The 25,729-nt window shown below is 45.5% G+C and overlaps 1 protein-coding gene across 6 annotated transcripts in view; it reads left to right on the forward strand.

Annotated features, from left to right (window-relative positions):
- TIAM1 (TIAM Rac1 associated GEF 1) overlaps positions 1–25,729 on the forward strand; it is a 392,899-nt gene that overhangs the window by 231,004 nt on the left and 136,166 nt on the right. For 5 of the 6 annotated variants that reach the window (XM_045436876.1, XM_045436879.1, XM_045436875.1 and 2 more), the window contains 2 exons: positions 14,646–14,822; positions 24,055–25,028. In XM_045436876.1, the coding sequence (XP_045292832.1) occupies positions 24,066–25,028 (963 nt within the window). In that variant the 5' untranslated portion in view covers positions 14,646–14,822; positions 24,055–24,065. The remainder of the gene's footprint in view (positions 1–14,645; positions 14,823–24,054; positions 25,029–25,729) is intronic. The other variant, XM_045436880.1, reaches the window with a different exon arrangement.

The raw sequence follows: 25,729 nt of genomic DNA on the forward strand, positions 1-25,729 counted from the left end.
TCAGCTTGTTTTCTCTCAAGGTGAGTATTTTCAGAAAGGGGCACACTTAGGTCTCTGAAGGGCTGTGGTGACGCCTGAGCTTTCCGAGGGTTGGTTTGGTTTAAATGTGGACTTGTCCGTTCCAGCTAGCTGAGAGGAATTGCTTTCCCAGTGTGATGCATTAGTCATGAGCAGGGCGTAGGAGAGTGTTGAACAATCATTCTGACCCTCCTCCCCATCACTGGGCTTTCAAGCTCAACTTCAAGCCCAGCTGCATTAGAATTGAGGACGTGCTGGGGACATCCCCCGCCCCTCCCCTGCTTTGTGCTTGAAGTCTTGGCTCAGGGGTGGAAGAGGGTGGTAATTTCAGATCCAGGGCGACAGCAGAAATGTCACCACAGGGAAGCTTATGTACCCAGGACCTCCATAATTTGTGTATATGTGGTGGGGGTGGGGGGAGGATTTAAGGGTGGGGATTGGTATATTTGTGTTTTCCAATTTGCAAATAATATTTTGATACCATTTTCCATATTGAAGCAAAAGAGTGCCATAACTGTTGATGACGTGGGCTACCAGGAGACATAAACTCAGAAGGATGCAGTTATCTAGAAATACATGACAGGGGCCTCTGGCTGGCTCAGTTGGTAGAGCATGAGACTCTTGGTCTTGGGGTTGCAAGTTCTAGCCCCACGTTGGGTATAGAGATTACTCCAAAATCAAATCTTTTAGGGGCACCTGGGTGGCTCAGTTGGTTAAGCGTCCGACCTTGGCTCAAGTCATGATCTCACGGTTCATGGGTTCGAGGCCATGTCAGGCTCTGGGCTGACAGCTCAGAGCCTGGAGCCTGCTTCAGATTCTGTACCTCCCTTTCTCTCTGCCCCTCCCCTGCTCGCACTTATCTCTCTCTCTCTTTCAAAAATAAATATAAAAAAACTAAAATCCTTAAAAAATATACGTTCTTCTAAATATATGGCAAAGATGACATCGTGAAAGTGAGACCACTGTCCTCAGTGATCCTTTCATGCCCTGCAGCTTGGGGCTACCAGGAACAGCCCAAGTAGCCCTTTTTTCAGAGCTCAAATCTGGTGGATCAGTCAAGAGTGCCTGCTGCCTATTCTACAATAAACATTTGTGGGGGAAATTATTTTTATTCTTTTGGTTTAATTCTTTTGTTCCTTTGGCCACACGTTGTGCCATTACTAGGTGCTGGAGAAAAAGTCTGTTAGGGCATGTGGTGGTTAATTTTATATGTGAACTTGGCTAGATTATGGTGCCCAGTTGTTTGGTTAAACAGTTAAACCAGTTTAGATGTGACTGTGAAGTAAATTTTCAATATGGTTGGCGTTTAAATCAGTAGGCATTGAGTAAAGTGGATTATTCTCCATAATGTGGATGGGCTTCATCTAATCACTTGAAGGCCTGTAAGAGTAAAGACTCAAGCCTTCTGGAAGGAAGGGATTCTACCTCCAGATGCTTTTGGATTCAAGACAACAGTATCATCTCTTTCTTGGGTCTCTTGCCTGCCGATCCGCCCCTCAGATTGTGAGCTTATGAGCCCCTACAGTTGCACGAACCAATTCCTTAAAATATCTGTCTCTCCATCCACCGATCCATCCATCCATCCACATCTTGTTGGTTCTCTTCCTCTGGAGAACGCTGCCTCACACAGAGGACATGTGTCATGGAACACCATGTCAAAAAGTGATAAGCTGTAATCCCTTCCCTCAAGGACCTTGTGATCCTCCTAGAAGAGAGGGATTAAGACAAGTGTTCTACTAACTGATAACTATGGGGATTCAGAGGAGGAAAGTGGTAAAGCAAATCTTCGAAGCCCAGAGCTTTGCACAATTTTCCAATAAAACACACCCCCATAAAAAGAGAGTTGACTTTCAACCACTCCATGTGCCATTTTATTTTGGGAAAAAGATGGGTATTTCACCTTAAAAAATCATACACATTTAAAAGTTTATTCCATTGTCAATTGGCCCCAACTTCTCTGCTCTCACTAACCTCCTAGTAAATCTTTTCTTTTTATTAAAAAAAAAAAAATGTTTTTTAACGTTTATTTGTTTTTGAGAGAGAGAGAGAGAGAGAGAGAGAGAGAGACACGCAGAGTGTGAGTTGGGGAGGGGCAGAGAGAGAGGGAGACACAGAATCTGAAGCAGGCTCCAGGCTCTGAGCTGTCCGCACAGGGCCCGACGTGGGTCTGGAACCCACGAATTGTGAGATCATGACCTGAGCCGAAGTCGGAGGCTTAACCGACCGAGCCACCCAGGCGCCCCCACCTCCTGAGTAAATCCTTGAGTAAAAGTGACTCTTCAGAAAGATGCCCCTTTATCCCTATGGCTCTTCTCTCTGCTGGCTATGCCAGGGTGTTTGTATGTCAGGTAGCAGAGCAGGGATTCCAGTGGCTACATTCTGTAAGGATATTAAATGCACATCGAATATATGCATTGGTTTGGTTTTGCGGTGATGAGTGCACTGAGTGGGCAGCAGAGAGGGATGTTAGTGATGGGGATTCAAGGCAATGAGACCTGAACTGAAGGATCGAATACAAAGGGGCAGGGTATAGAGAATGCTTCAGGGACCTTGGAGGAAGAAGAGGGGAAGAGGGAGAAGATGGAAAGGAAGAAATTCACGTTCATGGAAACCCCAATGCAGTACTAAGGAAGACTGTTTGCACATACATTGCCTCACGTAATTCTCAGTACAAACCCTCAAGGCAAATTTCCCATTGGGTAGATGGAGAAAGGGATCTATAGGAATGTTAGGGGACTGGCTCAAGGTCACAAAGACATTCGATGGCAGGTGAAGATTAGATCTGACTGATCCCAAAGTCTGTGTTACATTGACAAATCTTGCTGCCTCCTGGGAGGAATCGTACGTGTGGGAGGTGTTGACCCTAAATAGTGCGTCAAATTTGAACTATCACTGGTTAGCCCCATGGAGGTGTCCAGAAGGGGGTTCCAAAGAGGGATTTGTGCTGAAGACTGAGATTCAGATAGTTGAGAGGGTGGAAGGAAGGGAGTCCGTTAAGTAGAAAAGTTTTCCGTCTGGAGAATTTGGTAGGAGGCTGTGGGCAGGTCGGGGTCAGGGACAAATTGGCGAAGTGCGTGGAATCCAAAGGAAGGAATCCTGTGCTGTTGCGGGAGGGGGCAGACGCTGCCGGGAGGCCATGGCCATTGGAACTCTTCAGTGAGAGCTCCTTCAGTTGCCAGTGGTTGTCTGGATGGGGAGCTGGCCAGACAGAATGAGGATTTCTTCCAGAAGACGAAACCTTTTCTTCCCACCTAGGAGGACCAAAGTTTTGTTCAAAAATACTTCAAAAATGATTTTTCTTTGTGCGTTGTTGTTGTTGTTGGCCTTTTTTCTTCCAGACCATTTGACTGATATTTCTTGGCTACTTAGCCTGGCTGCATTTTGGATTCCCCACACCAAAAAATGCAACCGTCGTTGGAAACTTGTTTTTGCTTATTGCCTCTTGGCCAGTCATTGTCTTGTGGTGGGTGGAGAGGAGGAAGTTGCAAAAATGAGTCCCTCTTCCTATAGCGTTTTCTTTTGCTACATATGGCATTGTTTTATTGAGTATTGGTAAAAGGACTGATATCTTGATGGCAAAAAGCACAATTTAACAGCCCCTCGTGAGACCTAGGCCTATCAGCAGAGGAACTTCAGAGCAGCCTAAAGTTTTCAGCACGTTTCCAAACCTGGTGATAGGTTCCTGAAGATTCTGGGAGGTCTTGACAGTGCTGTGATGTTGCTTCGTAACAAGGCTGAGATATAGGTAAAATTTAGAGTGTACAGATGGGGAAACTGAGGAATTTGTCACATAGGCTTAGAAGACAAAAATTAGGAACAGATTTGGGGATAGTTTCTTTTTTTTCTTTTTCTTTTTTAAAATCACGATGACCTTATTTCTGCTGCTAGAGAGTTCTTTTGCAACCCGTAGACCCCACCTGTCAGTTATGCCCCTGGAAGAAACGGAAAGCCTGTCTTAGGTGAAACAAGACAGACAGAAGGGGGAGGAGAAGGAGTAGGTACCCTGGGTGGTTTTGTTCCTGCTGGGGTCATGCGGCCGGGGAAGGAGGCATTCCTGTGAGCTTCTTTTCTTATTTTGTCTTAGTTTCCAGATCAGCTTCCTCTGCACAGTAACCGTAGCCGTCCGTCCGTGTCAGATGGATGTGCGAGATGATTTCAGTAGGGCACGAGAAGGAAATTTCAGAATTAATATTTTCTTTCTATCTTGTGCATTTACATGTTTGTGTATTTCTGTTTGGCTCACATGAATTATGCACATTATAAACATACACAGAAATTTAAAATGTGCATAATTTATTTGAACAACAGCTCATGTATGCAATTTGTACATTAATTAGATGAGTAATGACGCACACTCACACTGTTTGGGTGGGGGGGGTATGCTCCGAACTATTTTATTGAATGAGGATGCCCATAAAAACCATTTGCACACTAGTGCCCTGGACAGGAGTATCCTCATTAGTTCTTAGAAGGCAGGCTGCTGTCCTTTTCACTTGCGTTGTGTGTGGTCTCATAGATATTACTTGGCAATGAATGTCAAGCTTTCTAAGCTAGTTGCCGTCATACAAGAAACAGATTTGCCTCGCGATGTTCTGTATCAGTTTTTCTGCACGGGGACTTTGATGTATCACTGTTTCAGACACGTTCCCATGGTTTCCCAGGAACTGTCTTTATGTGAGAGAGGCTGATTATCCTCTTTTGACTACAGGGAGTAGTCATAAAAAAGTCATGTGATTTTTTTTTTTTTTTCCCTTCTACTTTTTAAAAACCCAGTCTGCAGCCACCTCATGTGCTTTTCATTTCCCTCCCAATTTTTAATTCAGTTAGGAGGAATGTTGGTCGTTATTCAGCCCAAAAGATCTTGCACCAGCGTTGAAAGTAAGAATCGGTTATTCCGTCTTGTGTTTCTGGGGCCAAGCTCCCTGGCACTTTTTGCCTTGATTTGAATCATGTATTTGCTGGAAAGAGAATCTCATGATCGTTCTCGTTATGCCACTTCCACACTGTAACTTAAGCAGGTTGAAGACACATGGACTTCTTTTCAAGTGTACGGAGCATAGAAACTTCCAGACCCTCCTCTTCATTTAAGGAGAATGGGTGTTCAGGGAGGTTGTGTTCAGCTTGTGGCTGTGGAGTTAGTCCACGTCCTTCCGGCCATCTCCATGAACCCATCGCCGTGTGCCACGCTCCCAGGCTTTTCCGACAAAACCAGAACTCTGCCCGAGGTCTGCTGTCCACTTTTCATTTCACTCACTGATGGAAGGGGAAGTCATTGTCCTCAAATGCTGCGTTGGAAGGAGTGTCTGGTGTACTACTTTGTGCATTGTGCATTCCAGATGCACTTCACTACGACCTGGATGGCTTTGGAGCACCCGCCTTGCGATCGGTGGTCTTACTTGAATTATAAGCCCAGTCTCAGGGTGAGGCAGGGGCACAGTGGGTATCCTGAGTTTTAGAGAGTTTGGGCGGCTGAACTCAAACCTGATTTACATTTTAACTTGGTGGCACCGAACCTGAGGCAGCATACTTTTATTTTTGTGTTAAATTATCGATGCTATTTAAGCCAGTTATCATAGCCATTGGCTTAGTCAGTAGAAGGAGTAGTTGAGATCGTGTTTTAAACTTCTGGTCTCTCACAGGTCATCCGAGATTTTGTGTGTGTGTGTGTGTGTGTGTGTGTGTGTGTGTGTGTGTTGAAAATTCTTCGATTATACAATGGAATTGGCCAATATTGGTGTCTCCATAAATCTTTCCTGATCCAAGCTTTTTGACAGGGCTTCCTTCCTTCCTTCCTTCCTTCCTTCCTTCCTTCCTTCCTTCCTTCCTTCCTTTCCTTCCCTCCCTTCCTCTCTCCCTTCCTCCCTTCCTTCCCTCCTTCCCTCTCTTCCTTCCTTCCCTCCCTCCCTTTCTCTCTCTCTCTTTCCTTCCTTCTTCCCTCCCTTCATTCCGTCCCTTCCTCCCTTTCTTCCCTCCCTCCCTTCTTCCCTCCCTCCCTTCCTTCCCTCCCTCCCTTCTTTCCTCCCTCCCTCCCTTCCCTCCTTCCTATGCCATGCTAATGTGTTCCTCTGTGCTGAGGCCTTGTGTGGAACGGATACTGCATCTCTAGTAGGATCACTATGAATCCCCACCTCTCAAGGATACCACTTTTGAATTGGGTGCTCTATTTGGCCTCATGGTGGAAGGTGTTGTTGTCACCTTCTCTGTCAGTTATCAAACTAGAAACTTCAGAAGCATCTTTTCCTTCTTTTTCTCCTTCCCTTCCCATTTCTCACAGTTACATATGTGGCTACTAAGTCCTGTTGACTCCACCTGCCTTTCTTATTACTTCAGGGCTCTCCATTGGCCCAGTTTAGGTCACTTTATCTCCAGCTAAACACTGCCTGATTGGTTCCTTGCAACAAGCCTCCACCTTCTCTCCCCTGCTACCCAGGGGGCTGGGAGAACATGTTCAATTATGTAACTCTGCTAATAAAGTCCCATTACGTACTCTACTCCGCATCCTGTCTGATTCCTTTGTGTGGCATCCATAGCTCTAACCCATCTTTTTAGCCTCATCACCTCTAGCTCCTTTTTTTGTTAAAGTTTATTTATTTATTTTGGGCGGGGGAGGGGCAGAGAGAGGGAGAGACAGAATCCCAAGCAGGCCCTGCGCTGTCAGTGCAGAGCCTGATGCAGGGATTGAACTCACGACTGTGAGATCATGACCTGAGCCAATATTAAGAGTTGGATGCTTAACTGACTGAGCCATCCAGGTGCCCCCAGATCCTTTCCGTGCATCTGCCTCTCTACAACATTGGACTAATGCTTTGCTCTTTTCCTGGAAAGTTCTGCCCTTCTCTTTTTGCAGATCCCCTCCTGTCCCTGTTTATGTCCTCCCATCCTCACAAGCTGAGCCAAATCCTATTAGCCTGTGAGGACCAGGTTCAAATGACAGCTTCTCTTAGCAGAATTAACCTGTTTCTTCTTCTTATTCACTCTTAATGCCAGATGAGCCTTTACAGCCCTGTTACTAAGTGGATAAGTGACCACTGTTTGTATTCTCAGAGTTGGGGCATCATAAGGAAATGGTCTGTTTCCTCATCCCAGACATACAATAGGTGCTCAATAAGTGTTGGTTAACAATTGGTAGGAGTCAGCAAAATTAGATAAGCTCTTCTCCAAACCATTCACAAGCAGTTTTCAGATAGCCATAAGCATAACTATTTAAAAACTATTTTTATATGCTCTATTTCCAAAAAAGTTTTTTAATGTTTATTTATTTTTGAGAGAGAGAGAGCATGCGAGAGCGAGCGAGCAGGCGCTTGAGTGGGGGAGGGACTGAGAGAGAGGGAGACACGGAATCCGAAGCAGACTCCAGGCTCTGAGCTGTCAGCACAGAGCCCGATGCGGGGCTCGAACCCATGAACTGAGAGATCGTGACCTGAGCCAAAGTCAGACACTTAACCAACTGAGCCACCCAGGTGCCCCTATATGCTCTATTTCAAAAGATGCTCTCAACTGTAGGAAACACCACTATTTTATGTACCACTAAGAAAGAAAGAAAATGGTGCCAGTTAAGCCACACTACACCATTGAGATTGTAAGGGACATTCAATTTCAGAAATGTTCAAAGTGAAAAATGTGTTTCTTAGGACCAGTGGAATAAGGAACTGTGTTTTACCTGCTGGAGCTTATAGTCTTAATTTTATAACTGCAAGACAGTTGGAAGTGAATTGCAAATAAAAAATTGAGGTCATTTAAAAAGTTTTGTTTTGGTTTTGGTTTGGTTTTTCCTTTAAAATGAGAGCGTAAAGGAGCATTTGGGGCTGAGTAGCCTGGGAGTGACTTGGGATGCTAGGTCTGTGGAACCTTGTCTTGTTACTCTATTTTAGGAATGAGCCCTAATTTCTTCCTTTTTAGAAGATGAAGACTTATATAGGAAAAGAATCACCCCCATTTTGAAAATCCTTGGGAGGAATTCCTTTAAGAATTTGTTAAAAAATTATTTTACTCGACATCAAAGTAGAAGATTCTTTGCTGCACTAAAATGTTTTCCTTAGTGTTTGATTAAAATTCTACGTTACCATCTAAACACGTATCGGGATTGATGTTCCTACTATCCCCTTACCGATGGTATTGCACAGGACCCATTACACCGTCACTTTTTATGTAGGGCAGCTACATTTGCCAGCTGTCATTTTTGGTTACTAAATTATGTTGTTAATCCAATATTCACACTTCGTATTTTTAGCTTCTCTTCCTTCCTTTCCATCCTTAGTATCTGGTTTACCAAAATCTCTTTGGCCATTTTCTCTTCGAGAATGTTGCCGTCTCATACATGCCTTCTGCCAAGACAAATACCACCAGCAGCAGGAGATGAGCCAAGGAAGGGGTACCAGCTGGGGGGGGGGAGTGACTCTTTCTGATGGACCCTTTAGGCTCAAGCACGAGAGACCAACTGTGCGAGTTTGGTGCGCCCCAGCCCAATAAGCTCTCCAGAGAGGCTGGCGGTGTTTTCTGTCTCTTCTATGCTGTTGAAGGCGGTCCTGATCCTCGTTGCTGGCAGGCACAGTTGCCACACCGGCTGCTTGGGTGCACGGCCTCCCCCAGGGAGCTCTTCCCTGACTCACAGAGTGGCCCTCCCATTCTGCGTGGGAAAGGCAGCTCCAGGTCAGGGGACTGTTGCGTCTGTGTGGTGGCAAATGGAATAAAATCGCCAGAAAGACCACATCCTGCTCTGACCCCGATGACATCTCAGTTATATTTTGGGCTGAGAGACGTCCCTCCTGGCTGCTCGGCGAGAGAACAGGTGAAGGGAGAGGCCAGGTTGTAGGGGTGGGAGACCAGCGTGGAAGCGGCAGCTTGCCCTTTCTCGAGGGCTGGGTCACTTGGGAGGGCCTGAAGAAGGTGTCTGTTCTTAGTCTGAGAGTCTCCTCTCAGCTAAGGCCGTGTCCTTCAGAGTGGAGACTCCCCTGTCTCCAGGCTACACACCGTGGCATGGAAAGCCAGAAAGAACCAGAACCAAATTCCCCTTCTGGAACTGTAGCCTTTGACAGTGAAAGAGGAACTGCTCTAACCCACCACGCCCATGCCACCCAGTGGCTAGGGATACGAGGCTTCTTCCTGTGCCTGGGGAGGCCTTCTCCAGCTGGAATGGGAAAGGGAGGCAGGTCTGCTCAAGGAAAGAGACCTGGGTGACTTGATTTTGGAAAAGACGTCATTTGAAATCTCTCCTATCTAAGGCATTGATGTGTTCTGGAGAGGATTATTCTCGTGTGCGGTTTAAGATGGTATAGTCTGTTAGGTCTCACAGGAGGTATGGAAGCACTTTCGACAGAGTCCTGTCCTCTCCCGAGTACTGGGAACACCCTGTGAAGTTAAGCCACAGCGTGGTGTAATGCTGAAGGACAGATGTCAGCATTAGCAGTTAACTGTGGTCCACATCCATTTTCTTTGGAGATCAAATGTTCTATTCCCTCTTGCAATGACATGGACGTGCTTTTTTGACATGACTCAAACTTGAAATTGAGCTGAGCAGGCTCTGACATCACATGGTCACTACTCCGGGAATGTTGGGTGGAATTCTCAAGTGTTCAGGAGCTTCATGGCTTCCTAGTGGGAATGATGCTACTTAGATTTTTGAGAAATTACGTGGTTCTCATGGTCTGTCCTGAAAAAGCTGTTAAGTCCATTTCAGTAAGCTGGGTGCCATTTGAGCCCTTGTTGGGCCGGGCTGTGGGATATTTGGGGAGATTTGATGGCCAGCTGTGTAACACAGCCCCTTGGGACTGACGATTTCCAAACACCCTTGGACGAAGCTGGGAGGGAGCTTCGTAGTGCGTGATGCAATGTTGGAGTTGTATGCATGGGCAGTTACCAGTGTCCAACTGTAGCTGCAAGACAATAAACACCAAGAACTGAGGGAAACTTAGAAGAGTATTTTGGCCTAAAGCCACTGACTCACTGCCAGACAGATAGTAAGCATTCCATAAATGGTAGATCGCGCTTAGTTGGGGTAGAACATGTTACTTCACTTTGAAACACACTGACTTTACTCCTATGAAATATGGTAATGTCTGTCCCAGCTGAACCTGTTGGTTAAGTATTGCCAAAGATTCACCGTTCTAAAATTAAAGTTATTATTTTAGCGGAGATTCCTTGACTTATAGCTGGCTTAAAAATACTGATTCTATGAACATGTTTCCTCAGTTACCTCGGGATACAGTTGGATCTACTAGGAAATAGCATTGCTCGAAACTAGTGCCGTGTTTGGATATGGGAGCTTCCAGGGATTTTGTTCAGCTGATTTGGGTGCCTGTTTTCACCTGTCTTGAAAACGTGGCCAGGCTGAAGCCATGTATGTCATTCATGCGCTAGGAGTTTGGAGCCCCCATCATGGCTCGTTCCTCTGTGATAAGAATCCTGGTTCTGCCCTTAGGGGTCACATGGTTCTCCTGGGAGGGGAAGGTGGGCCTGGAGTGTCCGTTTTCACACAAGGCAAACAGACTCCCCCCTCGTGGAACCCTCCCCTCATGCCAGATGGGGATGGTTGTCATAGCTTGACACAGCGATAGTTGGGCGTGAGCCAGAGAACCCTACCTTAAGCTCACCACCCCTCAGCACTCTGTGGAGAGCAAACAGTGATTAAGGAGAATTTCCTGGAAGGATGCAGCCTCTCTGCTCTTCAGCAGTGTCCTGCTTCTTCAGAACTTCTGTCACTGAGTTGTGATTTTCTTTTTTAATCGGCTATCAAGAAGAAACGTCCGTATGAAATGTGTCCCTGAGCCCATGTGGAAGGATGTGGTCCACGGCATTGCTTATCGTATCACAGTGGCCTCAGAGGATCTCAGTGGGAATTCCTGTCTGATTTTAGTACCAAGAACATTCATCCTTCTTCTGAGCAATTGATTTGGAATTGCGAATTTTATAAGTGCCATGTTTTCCCAATTTGAGTTGGCTTGTAGTAATTTCTTCTATTCTGGTTTAGATCATGTATCTTGGAAAGTCACACACTACTGAGTCCTTTGCTGAATAAAGTAATGGTATAAAAATAAGTAAAGAAGATGACCAGTGAATTTTCTTTAATTTCTGAACCATGTAAAATTTTTCAGTGACTCAGATTCATCCATCCATCCATCCATCCATCTATCCGTCTATCCAGTACTGGTTTTTAGACTAAGTGAATACTAAAAGTTATTTTTTGGGGTGCTTACTACATATAAATATTCAGGATTCTGACTTGTTCAGAATTTTGATCCGAGATCTCTATAACCCTCTTCCCTCTGCTTCTTATTTTTAAGGTTCAAGGTGAGGGGAAACTTCCTGATTCTCATTAATTCACTAATCATGGAATCGTTTTGGGCACTAAGTCATGATGAATAGCCTAAGAGTGAACATACTTAGGGGTGCATGGGTGGCTCAGTTGAGCGTCCAACTTCGGCTCGGGTCATGGTCTCACGGTTTGTGAGTTCGAGCCCCCACATCGGGCTCTGCACTGACAGTTCAGAGCCTGGAGCCTGCTTCGGATTCTGTGTCTCCTTCTCTCTCTGCCCCTCCCCCGCTTGTGCTCTGTCTCTCAAAAATAAATAAATGTAAAAAAATTTTTTTAAAAGATTAAAAAAAAAAGAGTGAACATACTTATGTAGCATTTTATAGTTCCTGTAATGTTTTGTGTTGATTCTTTAATTTCTGTCTTTTAACAATCTTTGTAGGTCAGAAAGTAAGGGAGATAATCTCACATTTTCCCTGTTGAGTTTCAGGATGGATACTTGCCCAAGGTCACATACGTAATAGAGCCTTCTACACGAGCTTGGATACTTTGAGGGCAAATACTGTACCCCTTACTCTATATACTTTGGTGTCTGGAACTTGTAAGGACTTAAAAACGACAGGCTGCCCCTTATGAGTGTTTTTTGAAGGTGAAAAAGAAGAGTTCCGGCCTGGCAGACTTTTTAGGAAAAGCTATGGATTAACTGTCATGGACACACTATTTCTGACACCCGTCATATTGTTAGCTGCCATCAGACGGGAAGGTGGGAGCAGCGGGACCCCTCAGCCCTGTCTATTTTTGCAGGTAGATGAAGCCTGAGATTCCTTCTGGTAATTCCTTCCCCACCTCCAGCACATGCACTTCCCTGTGGAAACTGGTTGACACCTGACACAGAAACTGACTATGTGAGTTGACGATGAATTAGAACGAGACTGAAAAACGTGGTACATTCCGCGTTCACGTCCCATCAGCGTAACGTCAACGGGCCGCTGGTGCTGCCAGATTGAGTCAGTGCGGTGCGTGCGCTGTGACAGATCGAGTAGATCACATCTTCCGGCGGCATTAATCAATTCCCTTGTTGCCTCGCAACAGATTTAAGGTGACTTGTGAGCCCAGTTTCAGTGAGTTAGGCATCATGTTTTAAGAAAGTCCCTGTAACGGTGGCCTTCTATAGCGAGTGTTTTTACAGCTTACAAATGTTAAATAACGGTGGAATAATAGCTAACGTTTACTGCAAACTGACCAAGGGGTAGGCACTAAGCTAGTCATGTCACGTAGGTGATCTTACTCAGTGCTCGTAATAACCCAGTGGTCTGGGAGTCATTCTGTTTGTAGGGGGGTGATATTTACAGTTTACCCCAAACCACCCTGCAAGTAAATGGTGAAGCCGAGATTTGACCCGATTCATGCGGCAAGGACTCAGGCTCACAAACCCCCAGCGCTGAGCTTGGTGCATTGCTGCCTTCCATTGAAACTGAATTCTTTGTGGTTCTTGAAGAAAACTCAGAGGACTAATAGTTCTCAAGGTGCCATGGCGCACAATCTCAAGGCCGCGGTGGAGCTAACCCACAGTAGGCAAAGTGGGTGCCTTTTGGCACATTGCAGCCGTAGCATATCTGCTGATTGCAAAAGAACAAACGTGAGGCTCTTCGTTAGTCCATGTCATAGGTCAATTCTGCACCCTGGGTCTCAGGTAAAAATTTTTTTTCCCACCAAGATCAGGCAAAAATTGAGATACAACTCAATTTTGTTTATCTCCATGTTTTATTTATTTTATTTTTTAAAATATTTATTTTTGAAAGAGAGAGAGAGTGAGCATGTTGGGAGAAGGGCAGAGAGAGAGGGGGGACAGAGGATCCGAAGCAGGCTTTGTGCTAACAGCAGAGATCCCGACGTGGGGCTCGAACTCACCAACTGTGAGATCAAGACCTGAGCTAAAGTCAGATGCTCGACTGATTGAGCCACTCAGGCACTCCTCCTGCATGTTTTATAAATAATGCTCTGTAACTTTCATCTTCTTCCCCATAATCTTTCTTCTACTCAGGAATTACAAGGATATAGATAAAGTTTTCGTTCTGGTAGATAAAATGTGTACTTTTTAAAAAAGTGTTTAAAAAATGCATTATCAGCTTCTGTTGTGCAGGTGGAAAGGGCAGCCGCCCACAGGCCCCGTTTGCCAGCAAGAATCCAGCCTTGCAAATTATTGGCAGCTGGCACTGTAATGAGTCCATTTCAATATAAATGGGCTGTTGCTTATTAATTTCTGCCAGTTCCTAAGCAATTCGGGAACTGCTTTGAAAATTGGAAAATTTGCAGCGAACAGCTTCAGGAGGATGCCTCGGGGAAGAGTGAGAACAAGCCAGCGATGGGGGTATTATGGAAAGGGCACGTATTGTAGGCTAATAATGGGGTGTTGCCGAGGCCCAGTGCTCCCTTTCTTGCAAGCATGAGTCACCAACTTCAGGTTCAACAGCCCACTTTCCAAGATAAGGAAGCAACCGCAACTTTACTTACTGTTCTCTGTGGATGTGTGCATTTATTTATTGGCTGCCCCTGTGGGGTTGCCTTCCACAAAATAGGCAGTTTTCTCCGCGTTCGTGCTCTAAGCGTTTGGTGCCTCGTGTTCTCGCCTTGCTGAAAACACCAGTAATGGGTGGCTGCAGCGGGCTGCCCCACAGATGGGTGCCCAGGAGGACAGTGGTGAGGTGCAGCCACCCCAGGGAACCCGCAGTCTCTCTTCCTTTCTTACTCAGTAGCTGCCGAAAAACCATCCAAACTGCACGTTCGTGGAGTTATCCTTGTCAATTTCTCTTCTGTGTTAAATAACAGTTTAGATATTTTGCTAAGTTCTTTTCTGTACATATTCTTCATGAGTGGTCTGTGAAGTTTGCCAGCTGCAAACATGGAAGCCACGAGGTCTGTGTATTTAATTAGGTCTTTGGTTTTCCTGCCTTTTAACATTTTCTTCAACCTTCATTATAAATATAGCCCTGCTTTGGTAATAGCTGAGACTCCCTTGTTTCCTTGTATGTGTGTCTGTCCGTTGAGACCGTGTGGAGAGGAAGAAGAGCCCTGGAAATCATCCGAAGTAACCTGTTTCTGTCATCGGATACTTTCGTCCACAGAAATAGGGGGAAATGACAACGTAGCTCGTGGGACTGTTTCTTTCCGTCAGTATAAACACACTCATACTTATTTGTGTATCGATTATGCCTGTCACTTTGTACCTGCGGCCAACTGTTGCACTGTGTGATTTGGGGTGGGGTATTGCACACAAGATGGATGTTGGAGAATTGAGAAAAATGGGCGCCATAAAAAAAAAAGGCCCACTTTCTGTGTTCTGGCTGACCATTTCCTTTCTCTTTTTGGTCCTCTCCAGGTTTTTGGCACCTCCTCATAGACTCAGATGAGACCATGACGGCCTTCGCGAGGGACAGGTGCTAATACCTTGCCCCAGCCCCTGTCACTGTTTATCCTGGCCATTTCCAATCTCAGTATCTAAATGCCACAGTGCTCTTGGGGCACGTTGGGCTGGGAACCACTGTTGCCTTGGAAGGTAGGTTTGTATATGTATTTTCGAGCCTGTATATGTGTCTGCATGAATTAATGGAAATGCTTCAAAGGTGGGGTTGGGAGGGGGGAGGGACAGATATGTTTTAGCATAATTGGAATTGCTCTCTTGCATGGAGCTCATGGGAAAAAGAATTTGGAACCACTTCTTTGGATTAGGGTTACACCCATCTAAGAATTCAAAAGCATTAGCATTAAAGCTTAAAAAAAAAAAAAGAAAGAAAAAGAAAAGAAAAAGCCTGGTACCTATGAAATCTTTTCTCACCCTGTAAATTTATCCCTGAGCTTCAGCATCTTTATATTGGATTATGTTTGAAAAAGACAAACCTAGCTGCAAAATCTTAAATTCAAAACAATGATATATTTTGTTTGTGGTTTGGATAATCTTTAAAAAGCAAAATAAATACAGTCAAAATAATAATCTTTCTAAATCAAAGATCATCTTTTATTTGTTGCAAAACTTTCCTGTTTAGTCTCTCATGTTAGGGGTGCTCGCGTGTGACTTGGCAAAAACATTTTTCATGGGTTTGTAAAGATTGAGCAGAAACTTTCAGAACTTTGTCTCCGTGTAATCTTAGCTTCTCCCCCCCCAACCCCCCCCCCACTCCTGTCTTCAAGCTCAGCCTCCAGGAGAGAAAAAACAGGCTTGAAACCAAAGACCTCCCACCAGAAGCTAATTTTAAATTTGCAATCTGTTGTCTTGTGATTTTCGCTTCAAATTTAACTTTGAAATAAATACATTTCATCCTTTCTCCTGCAAATGTGGAGGTCTGTTTTCAAGTCATAGAAGGGTGATCATTATGTTTATTTTAATAAGTTTTTAAATACCTCAGGGGAGTGAAAAAATTGTATTATTAATAATTATAATTTACATACATCATTAAATGCCTTATGCTTGGATTTCACGATGTCCTTGCCAAATGACAGAGAAACCTGGCTTTCATAGTTGCCTTCTGACTTGAATCTGATTCGAATTGGGTCATCTCGGGCCCACTCGTGAGCTCTTACAGTTGTTATATTTGAAGTACCCTTGTTACGAGTTGGGCTGCACGACGACCACTCCCAGTGAAGAGAGCTGTGTTAATGAGTAATGACATGGATGGGTAGAGCATGGTCCCTGCCACTGGGGAAATTACAATAAAATGGGAAGGGGATACATAAAAAGCAAGAGCAGCACATCAGTGTACAAATAACCACATCGCAGATGCCACGTGAACAGGTCAAGCTGAGTGCTGTTGGAATGTAGGGAAAGCGCGATTCAGTCCAAGCTAGATGGTGTTCTTTTTACCTTAGGTAATTTCCCCAGCCATCTGTTTTGAGTTTGGGTTTGGTGTCGTTTGTTGTAGCTGTCAATGTAGTGCCCACATCCTCACTCTCTTCAATTATCCAAAAAACCCAGGGACTTACAACATGTTAACATGTTTTACTTATTTTTGTTTCCTTAAAATGAATTCCAGGGTTAGTGTAGAAACTTTAGAAAATCCAAAAAATATAACTTTTGGAAATTAAAATTTCCCCTAATTGCTCTATCCAGAATAGTTGCCAGTGTGTGTGCTCACGTGTGTGTGAGAAAGTGAAATATTATTATTATTATTTTTTTTAAGTTTATTTGAGAAGTATGCGCATGCAGGTGTGTGCAGGGGAGGGGCAGATAGAGAGAGGGAGAGAGAGAGAATTCCAAGCAGACTCTGCACCCTCAGTGTGGAGCCTGACTTGGGGGCTCGAACTCATGAACCGTGAGATCATGACCTGAGCTGAAATCAAGAGTTGGACGCTTAACCGCCTGAGCCGCCCAGGTGTCCTAAGAAAGTGAAATACTATTAATATTCTTAAAGAAAATTTTAACCTACTCAAAGCCAGTTTCTTGGATGTGCTTCGCAAATGTTGCTTCCTGAGAATAAGAAGGGTTTTGCTCCAGGGATGTTCCACCGCAACAGTAGTAGAATTCTCTTTTTTGATTGTCTACTTCTGAACAGGACACACCTTGGCAGGCTGATGCACAAGACTGGGCTTTGACCACTCGGAGCCTTCCCATTCTTCAGGGAAAGGGCTGGGCCATTCTGCTGTGTGTTTGAGGTACCGCTTGAATCGCTTGACTCATCTAGGGACTTTGACATGCCGTACCATAAAATTATTATTCCAGGCTCCTTAGTCCTCAAGGTGATGAGGTTATTTCTGGTTTCTATTGTATCTTCTTCTTTCTCTCCCCTTTTTTCTTTTTTTTTCTTTAATTTTTTAATGTTTATTTCTTTTTTAGAGAGAGAGAGAGAGAGAGCGAGCGAGAGTAGGGGATGGGCAGAGAGAGAGGAAGACACAGAATTCAAAGCAGGCTCCAGGTTCTGAGCTGTCAGCGCAGAGCCCAATGCGGGGCTCGAACTCACAGACCACGAGATCATGACCTGAGCTGAAGTTGGATGCTTAACCAACTGAGCCACCCAGGCGCCCCTCTCCCCCATTTTCCTCTGAACAATGTAAAGTTACAGGAATATTTTTCTTTGTTCCTCTCTGCCCAGAGACCTTGGCCATGGGGTGATTTTCTATTAACTGGAATGTTTTCTCATGCAGTACGGGGGACAACGTAACATCAGCGTGATTAAAGATGCAGCTTGCGTATTCTCTCTTGGATCATAATACGTTTTACCTTTCTTTTTTGTGTTCTGTTCCTCTGTTTGTATACAATAGTTATGTTCATAATGATTTTGTGTAGACACTGCAAGCAATTGAGGATTTCATTTATTTCGAGAGTGCTTACCTTTACTCAGGGAGCACAGTTAGAGTAGCTGCTTTATTTTATTTTATTTTTTTGGAGAGGAGATTTCAGAAGAAAAACATTTTAACCTTGACGAATTTTTCCTCACTCCATTGATCACTTTGCGTGCGCTTTGCATACATTTCCTAGCGTGGGAGTCTCAGAACACATTGGGCTGCGGTTTCAACCATGTAACAGCGGCCTTAACAGTCTTTGTTTGTTATGCCAACATCTGGGTCACTTGAAGATTGACATCTATGGATTGTCTTTTCTCTTGAGAAATGGTTAGCTTTTCTTGGTTCTTTGGAATACATCGTGGACATTTTAAGTATTATATCGGGAGACCCGAAGTCCTGTTAAAATCACCCGGAAAATGTTGGTCTTTCTTTTTTCGCTGTTTTGGCAGGTAATCAGCCTGGCTAGGTTCAGATTACAAGTTCTGCCTCCCCTTTGGTGGGTGGTGGCTCCAGTGTCACTTTGGTCTCACTTGTCCCCCACATGTGCCACTGGCTCGTCTGGGACGTGGGCTGTGGTTTGTATCATAATTCAGTTCTCAAAGCCTTTGCCGTCTTGCTTTGGGTCAGTCCGAGGCATGTGCCTCTGAGGGGTGAGCCCGGAACTCATGTGCGTTTATACGCGGCATGAGTGGGTTTGCTTCTCCGCCTCTCTGTTCTCTGAGATCCCCCTCACTCCTTTGGTTTCAGGGACCACTTACCTTGGTTCTCTGGCCAGAACAGCCGGGCGTGTCCTGAGAATTTTTGCTTCGCCTGTGTCTGGGTATGCTGGGTGCACGCCTTCCTGGCAAGGCTGAGAGAGAAAACCAGGAAACTCACTCCCGTGTGCGTGGCCTCTACAGGTTTTGACTCCCTTCCCCAGTCCGCTTGCTTTTGCTTACACTTTGCAGTCTTTGGGTACTTGCTTTTTTCCTTTGGTCCCAAGTTTTTAGTTTTTATCAGTGAGGGAAGGGTCCTTCCTGGTGCCATATTGCATCTGAACCTCGGCTGGCACCAGACGATAGCAACTCAGTTTTGCACATGACTTTATTTATTAAGACAGAAACGCATTGCCACTCAACTCTACCTCTCAGTTCAACCTCATTTTAGACCATTGGTCTGTGTTTGCTTTGTATTTCCTAATAATAGATGCTAGATGATGCTCAGTGCATGCTTATTTCTTATTGCCTAATTTGTGGAAACTTATATTAGAATTTTTTTGATGGCTTTCAGCTGTAAAAGCAGATTTTAGGGGTGCCTGGGTGGCTCAGTCAGTTGAGCGTCCAACTTCGGCTCAGGTCATGATCTCACAGTTCACGAGTTCGAGCCCCGCGTCGGGCTCTGGGCTGACAGCTCAGAGCCTGGAGCCTACTTCGCTTTCTGTGTCTCCCTCTCTCTCTACCCCTAACCCACTCGCATTCTGTCTCTGTCTCTCTCAAAAATAAATAAACGTTAAAAAAAATTTTTAAAGTTTCATTTTGCAGAACTCTCACTTTTAAACAAAAATTTTGTTTAACCACAATATTTCAGGTAAGGCTTTGTTTTTTCAATTTGGAAATAATCACAGGTTCAGAGGAACTCGTATACTGAAAGTATACCCTTCACCTAGTGTCCCCTGATGGTTGACTCTTAAATAATTAGAGTAAACTATCAAAGCCAGGAGTTTGACATTTTTTTTTCAATGTACACATGTAGTTATAAGTTTAAGCAGGCTAATAAATTGGAAAAAGCAGTCCTAAGAAAGGACCACTTAGGTGATGAATGTATGAACCACCCTAATGGCCATACTTCTTGATAAGTTCCTTAAGATACCTTTTCACTGTGTATTTAATTGGGTGGATTTACAGGAATTTGCAGTGATTACTTGAAAAATTAAATTGATCATATTAAGAGACAGATCGTGGTGTTGGAGAGTCACGTTCCCTTTAGCGCCCTTGAGCTCAGACCCTGAGAATCTCGGTTTTCTGACCCTGTCGGAATGAACCCCTGCCTGTGGCCCCGCTATGTCGCCCATGCCCCCATTGTGTCTGGATCATCTTAGGCTGAGCTGTCCTGCACTGTCCACTCACAAAATGGGGAGGGGTATCCTCTCGACTCTTGAGCCTTTCCCTAAACCCCTGCAAGGTCCTCTCTTAGAAGAGGAGGCAGCTATGAATTGAGGGCAAGAATTAAGTGACATGAGGCAGATGCCAGGCCTTCATTCTTTGGCCAGGTAATTGGGGGATGAGGGGAGTGCGGTGGGGCAGGGTCGAATGGTCTGGGATGAGGGACCTACACAGGTCTTTAGGTGGAAGGGACACAGAGCAACAGGCACGTTGAAGACTGGAGTGTCTTCAAGGCACCCTGGTGGGAGAGGCCAGTGTGTTTAAGTCTGATGTGTGTTTTCTCTAGTCCACACTGTGGTATTTTTACCCAGTGTGTGTGGTGTTAACATTCACACCTACATTTTATTGTGGTTGTAGGAGTTTTTGCATCCTAGGTGAAAGTTCATTTTATCATTCATTCATTCATTCATTCATTCAGTATTTTTCCACTGAGCACCTTACACCTTTTACCTTTCAGGCAATGTTCTAGGCACTGAGGATACAGCAGTAAACAAGGCAAAACTTTCAGCTTTCCTGAAGCTTAGGTTGTAGTGGGGAAGGATAGAGGATAAAAAAAGATAAGTGAAATACATTGTTAACCACTGTGATAAATTCTAAGGAGGAAGAGAAAAACAAAGGAGAGGGATAAGGATTGAGGTCTGCAGGAGGGGTTGTCATTTTGGGTAGAGAGACCAGGAAAAGTCACCCTGAGAAGGCAGCATTTGAGTCAGAATTACAGTGAACTGGAGCGTGAGCGAGGTAGATGCCTGAGAGAAGGAGAGTTGTGGGTAGAAGGAAGAGCATGGGCAAAGGCCCTGGGGCAGGCTAGAGTAGCCAGAACTTAGACCTTTGAAAAGAAAGTGTGAGAGAGGTTTAAGTACTGAGATTTATTCTTGTAATAAAATCTTACCCAGCACCTCCTGCTTAATACCCCTCCCACTGCCCCCTGAAAGTGCAAGCTGTTAGGAACCACTAACATTCTACATAAGGAAGTGATAGTTTTAACGAGTTTAAAACTGGTGACGGTTTCTGGTTTGAGATTGAGTACTCCTTTTTTTTTTTTTTTTTTTCCTGACGCTCTTCTTTTTAATTTCTATCCTGGCTTTTGTATTTCAGTCTCACCTTAATTTTTCTTCTCTTACCTGCTGATGGTGCCATGATCATGTTGGTGAGGTACCCTTTGCTTTTGTTACTAAAACGCATGACTGTTTACTGACTCCTTGTCTCGAGTCGAACCCTTCTAGCCTCCATAGAGGCCACCAAGAATTGAAAGCCACTTTTCTGCCCTGAAGTTGCTTCCTGCTTCACAGGAACAAAGCTGGTGCAAATGTAAGATACAAACTGGGTGTTTGTTTGTTTGAAATGAAAATAAACGATAGGGTTAAACTGAGAACAGGGAGGTACTCAGATAATGGAAGTAGCTGGCATTTTACATTTGTACACGAAAAGGATTGGACAACGTTCTGGGGGTTGACTCTGGCGGGGGGTGGGGGGTTGTCCCTGCAAGGGGAGATTGTGTCTGTCAGATGCAACGAGCAGTTTCAAGTTTTCATGCTTCTGTTATTTCTGAGTCCTCCACCAAGGCCACATGGGCCCTCGTGGTGGTCACCGACCTTTCTGGAAAAGCTTTCCAACCAAGGGCTATTTCAGCAGTCCCTAGAAACTGATTGTTCTTTAGCAGCCTCAGACTTCCTGCTGACTCTGGGTAGGTCATCCCCTGAGAATTTCTCTTGGTAGGATTTAGGAGATTTGGCATTCATCTCTAAATTCTAGTTCTGAAGATAAAAATGGCTTCTTTCCTACCTTGGCTGGCTGAAAAGAATCTTGCTACTAAAAATGCTATTAATATAACAGGACCCGTCATGATGATGCATGGAGACGCTGTAATTCTTGAAGGTTGGGGCCGTTTCCTTTAGGAAACCTCTCCTGAGGCTTTTAACTTGATTACTCTTCTCTTGGCAGAAACAAGCCTAACCAAAAATTTGTTGTTGGGAATATGTCTGTCAATTTATATTTGCAGACTTTTGATACGTATGGTAGAGGAGGGTCCCCCTGGTGGGCCTGAGGTGTGAGGTGACAATTTGGCTTTTCTCCCATTCACTTTGTCCACAGTCATTCTTTCCTGCTTTTAAACTTAAATCTCTGTGATTCTTAAAATGGAACCATGGCTAACACTTGTTCTGAGCTCTGTATTATTTATTGGTAAACCATAGATACATAGATACATCCAGGGATCTTAACGTCTATTAAAAAAAAAAAAAACCTCTAAGAAATTAGTCATGGCCTTTAGTTATGGAAATGTTTATTTGTTTTACTTTAAAAATGCAGCACATGATATTCTTTGGACTCTAGATCCCATAAATGGTCGTGTTTGGACAGTTGATCTGTTTCTTTTCCCTCCAGTGAGTTGAGGTTTTTTTTTTTTTTTTTTTTCTTTTCTTCTTTTTTTTTTTTTTTTTTTTTGTTTCAACGTTTATTTATTTTTGGGACAGAGAGAGACAGAGCATGAACGGGGGAGGGGCAGAGAGAGAGGGAGACACAGAATCGGAAACAGGCTCCAGGCTCTGAGCCATCAGCCCAGAGCCCGACGCGGGGCTCGAACTCACGGACCGCGAGATCGTGACCTGGCTGAAGTCGGACGCTTAACTGACTGCGCCACCCAGGCGCCCCATTTTTCTTTTCTTCTTAAACATGCCAGTCAGAGAGGCATGAGTTTAACTGCTTTGAAATATACTTACTGCCAGTAAAAAGGAGATCCTCCTTCTTGGAAAGTTCCCTCTGAGAATCATATGATGTGTGACCTGGTAGGGAATATTCCAGTATGGGAATAGCTTAACATCTGGTGCCTGTATGAGTTACCTATGAACTCACTGGAACATGAAATGGAGGTTTTCTCTTCCTGTTGCCACTGCCTCCGTTTCCGTGATGATGCGCTTGTGGCGGTCAATGCAGTGTTTCAGACAGAACAGTGAGATTAGGGAATGATTCTGGATCAATGTGAACGTGTATTATATAGTCCAGGGCATTCCAAGCTGTTTGTCGTGGTCGGAAGGGAATTCATTCTCCATTTCCCCCTGGTGCCTTTCACTTTTATTGTGTGCCTTCCCGGGGCTACCGTATCAGTTTCACGAGAGTAGGGAATGTGTCTCTTTTGTTTTGTGTTGTATCTCTGGCTTCTACGGTATCAGTTTCACGAGAGTAGGGAATGTGTCTCTTTTGTTCTGTGTTGTATCTCTGGCTTCAAGAACATGGTAGGTGCTCGGTGTATATTTTCTGAATGAATGACTGTGTAGGTGGTTGGAAAAATCAACTCAGGAATATGTCCAGCTACTATATTTTTCTTCTTTCCATTCTGGCCACTTTTATGTGTATATCTCGAGTGCCTACAATTTGAATGGTACAGAGAAAGAGCAAAGCAAGGAGAATAGGCCAATGGAGTCACAATCGCTGAGCTTGGAAGGTGTGTCTCTTTCCTATGGTGGATAAGGTCACCAGGTCAGTGCGAGAGACTGGAAAAATGTTAAGGAAGGGCTTGGATTAACCTGGGCAGCCCCAAAAGGCGGAATCACATTTAGTGGTTTCATGATGTGAATGTCTGTTTGCAGGCACTCTGTACCAGATCAATGTTCTCAATTTGGATTTGCTGCCAGAAATAAACCCATTGGTCTGCTGCTAAGCAGAGAGCGGGGTTTCTATTTTCTTCTGCCCGCACCCCCTCCCAAACACCGCAAGTTAAGGTTTTCAGAGTGCTGTGGAATTTAAGGTAAAAAAAAAAAAATGATAATAAAAAGCAGCAAGCCCATTTTCCTTTTTGACTTTGAAAAACTAGGAGGAGTTGATCGGACTTACATCTTGACTTTTCCCAGTTCTGATTGATTTTTGAAGTCTGAGTCAAGCAGACGCATCGGGAGGGAGGGAGGTTATCACATGCACCTGTGAGTTTTGTTAACTGTTGTTTGAAATACGGATAGTTTCAAGCAGGAAGGGACGCATTTGCCCGACCCCTCGGTTTGTGCTCTCGGGGTTTGAGAACTTTGTTACGTATTGAGTTTAGGGCTGGCAGCCTCATGGAGGCAGCACGGTGGCAGGTTCCCCATAGGCAGCTGCCCTCTGGACCAAGACAAGTTTCGTTGTCTGAACATCTTGGCTGAGGCTCCTCTCACACATCTCGGGAGGGCCCATCTCAGTGGATGACGCTGGTTCTCACCTGCCACCGGGTAAGAGACCGAGCACCTGCAGGGTGGGTAGAGAGAGGTGGATACGCTGTGACCTGCCAAGCTGTCTGCCCGCCCTGCACCCTGAGTTCTTTTCTGTTGAACTGCCCGTACCCATTGGTGACTCAATTATCCCCTCCTTTTTCCACCCCCTCCCCCTCCCCCCCCTGTGCTACAGACCATAAAACCATGGGAAACGCAGAAAGTCAAAATGTAGAGCATGAGTTTTATGGAGAAAAGCATGCCAGCCTGGGCCGCAAGCACACGTCGCGCTCCCTGCGCCTGTCGCACAAGGCGCGGCGGACGAGGCACGCGTCCTCGGGGAAGGTGATCCACAGGAACTCCGAAGTGAGCACGCGGTCCAGCAGCACGCCCAGCATCCCCCAGTCTCTGGCCGAAAATGGCCTGGAGCCCTTCTCCCAAGAAGGCGCCCTGCAAGACTTCGGCAGCCCCATCTGGGTGGACCGAGTGGATATGGGCCTGAGACCCGTGTCGTACACCGACTCTTCTGTCGCCCCCAGCGTAGACAGCAGCATCGTCCTCACAGCCGCCTCTGTGCAGAGCATGCCAGACTCGGAGGAGAGCAGGCTTTACGGGGATGACGCTGCGTACTTGGCTGACGGGGGCAGGAGGCAGCATCCCTATACATCCAACGGGCCCGCTTTCATGGAGACGGCGAGCTTTAAGAAGAAGCGCTCCAAATCTGCAGACATCTGGCGGGAGGACAGCCTGGAATTCTCACTCTCCGACCTGAGCCAAGAACATTTAACAAGCAACGAAGAAATCTTGGTTTCCACTGAAGAGAAAGACTGTGAGGAGGCTCGGGGGATGGAACCCCGGGCGAGTCCGCGGCGGCTCAGCGCCTGTCAGCGTGCCAATTCCCTGGGTGACTTGTACGCTCAGAAAAACTCCGGGGTGACGGCAAACGGGGGGCCAAGGAGCAAATTTGCAGGCTACTGTCGGAATCTGGTGTCTGATATCCCCGAGCTTGCAAACCATAAGATGCCACTGGCTGCTGCTGAAGACTCTGTTCCTTACAGTAATTACAACACACTCCCCTGTAGGAAATCTCACTGTCTTTCCGAAGGTGCCACCAACCCACAAATTAGCCATAGCAACAGCATGCAAGGCAGAAGAGCAAAAACAACTCAGGTAAAGTGACCAAAGTCTGTTTCCATGTTTTGGAGTCGGTGCATGACTTTTAGTGCATGATTGTGCTCCCGCGAGATTCCCGTCTCTTAGTGGCTTGTGCCCTGTTTGCCCGGTGGCTGCTGCAGGTGGTACTGCTTTCCCCGAGGGCTGGCCTCACCTCTGCTTCGCCCCGCTTCCCGTTCCGCGGGCAGGGGTGGGATGAAGGGAGGAGTGTGTGTTTGGCGGGGGGTGATGTGGCGGGAGTGAGAATAAAGCTGCTAAGTTCTTACTGGGAAGTGACTGCCTGTCCAACTCCGATCTGCCGCAGCAGCTCGGTGGTTCTGAGCTTCCTTCCTCTCCCCGGACAGATGGGCATGGTGGGCTGTGGCCTCTTACAGCTCCTGTCTCCAGCACCGCAGGTGGGAAGGGGTTAGTCGGAAGCTCCTTTGAGGAGGCATTTTCGACTCAGGGCAGGCTCTGGTCATTTGTCAACTTCTCTCGGAGGTTGGCAGCCTTCCTGCCTTACCAGGAGCCATTTCAATTTCCTGTTCCTTGCGATGCTGGCCAGCCCTGTCTCTGGAGGGAGGTGTAGCGGAAGGAATAACACGGGCGGGTTCCAGTTCCTACTCTGCAGCCAACTAGTTGTGTGACCTTGGGCAAACCCTGCCTTCTAGTTGCTCCTCTGAAAAATGGGAGTGAAAATGCTCCACTTGCCTGCCTCG

This window comes from Leopardus geoffroyi, chromosome C2 (genome assembly GCF_018350155.1).
Source record: "Leopardus geoffroyi isolate Oge1 chromosome C2, O.geoffroyi_Oge1_pat1.0, whole genome shotgun sequence".
In the NCBI taxonomy this organism is placed as follows: Eukaryota; Metazoa; Chordata; class Mammalia; order Carnivora; family Felidae; genus Leopardus; species Leopardus geoffroyi.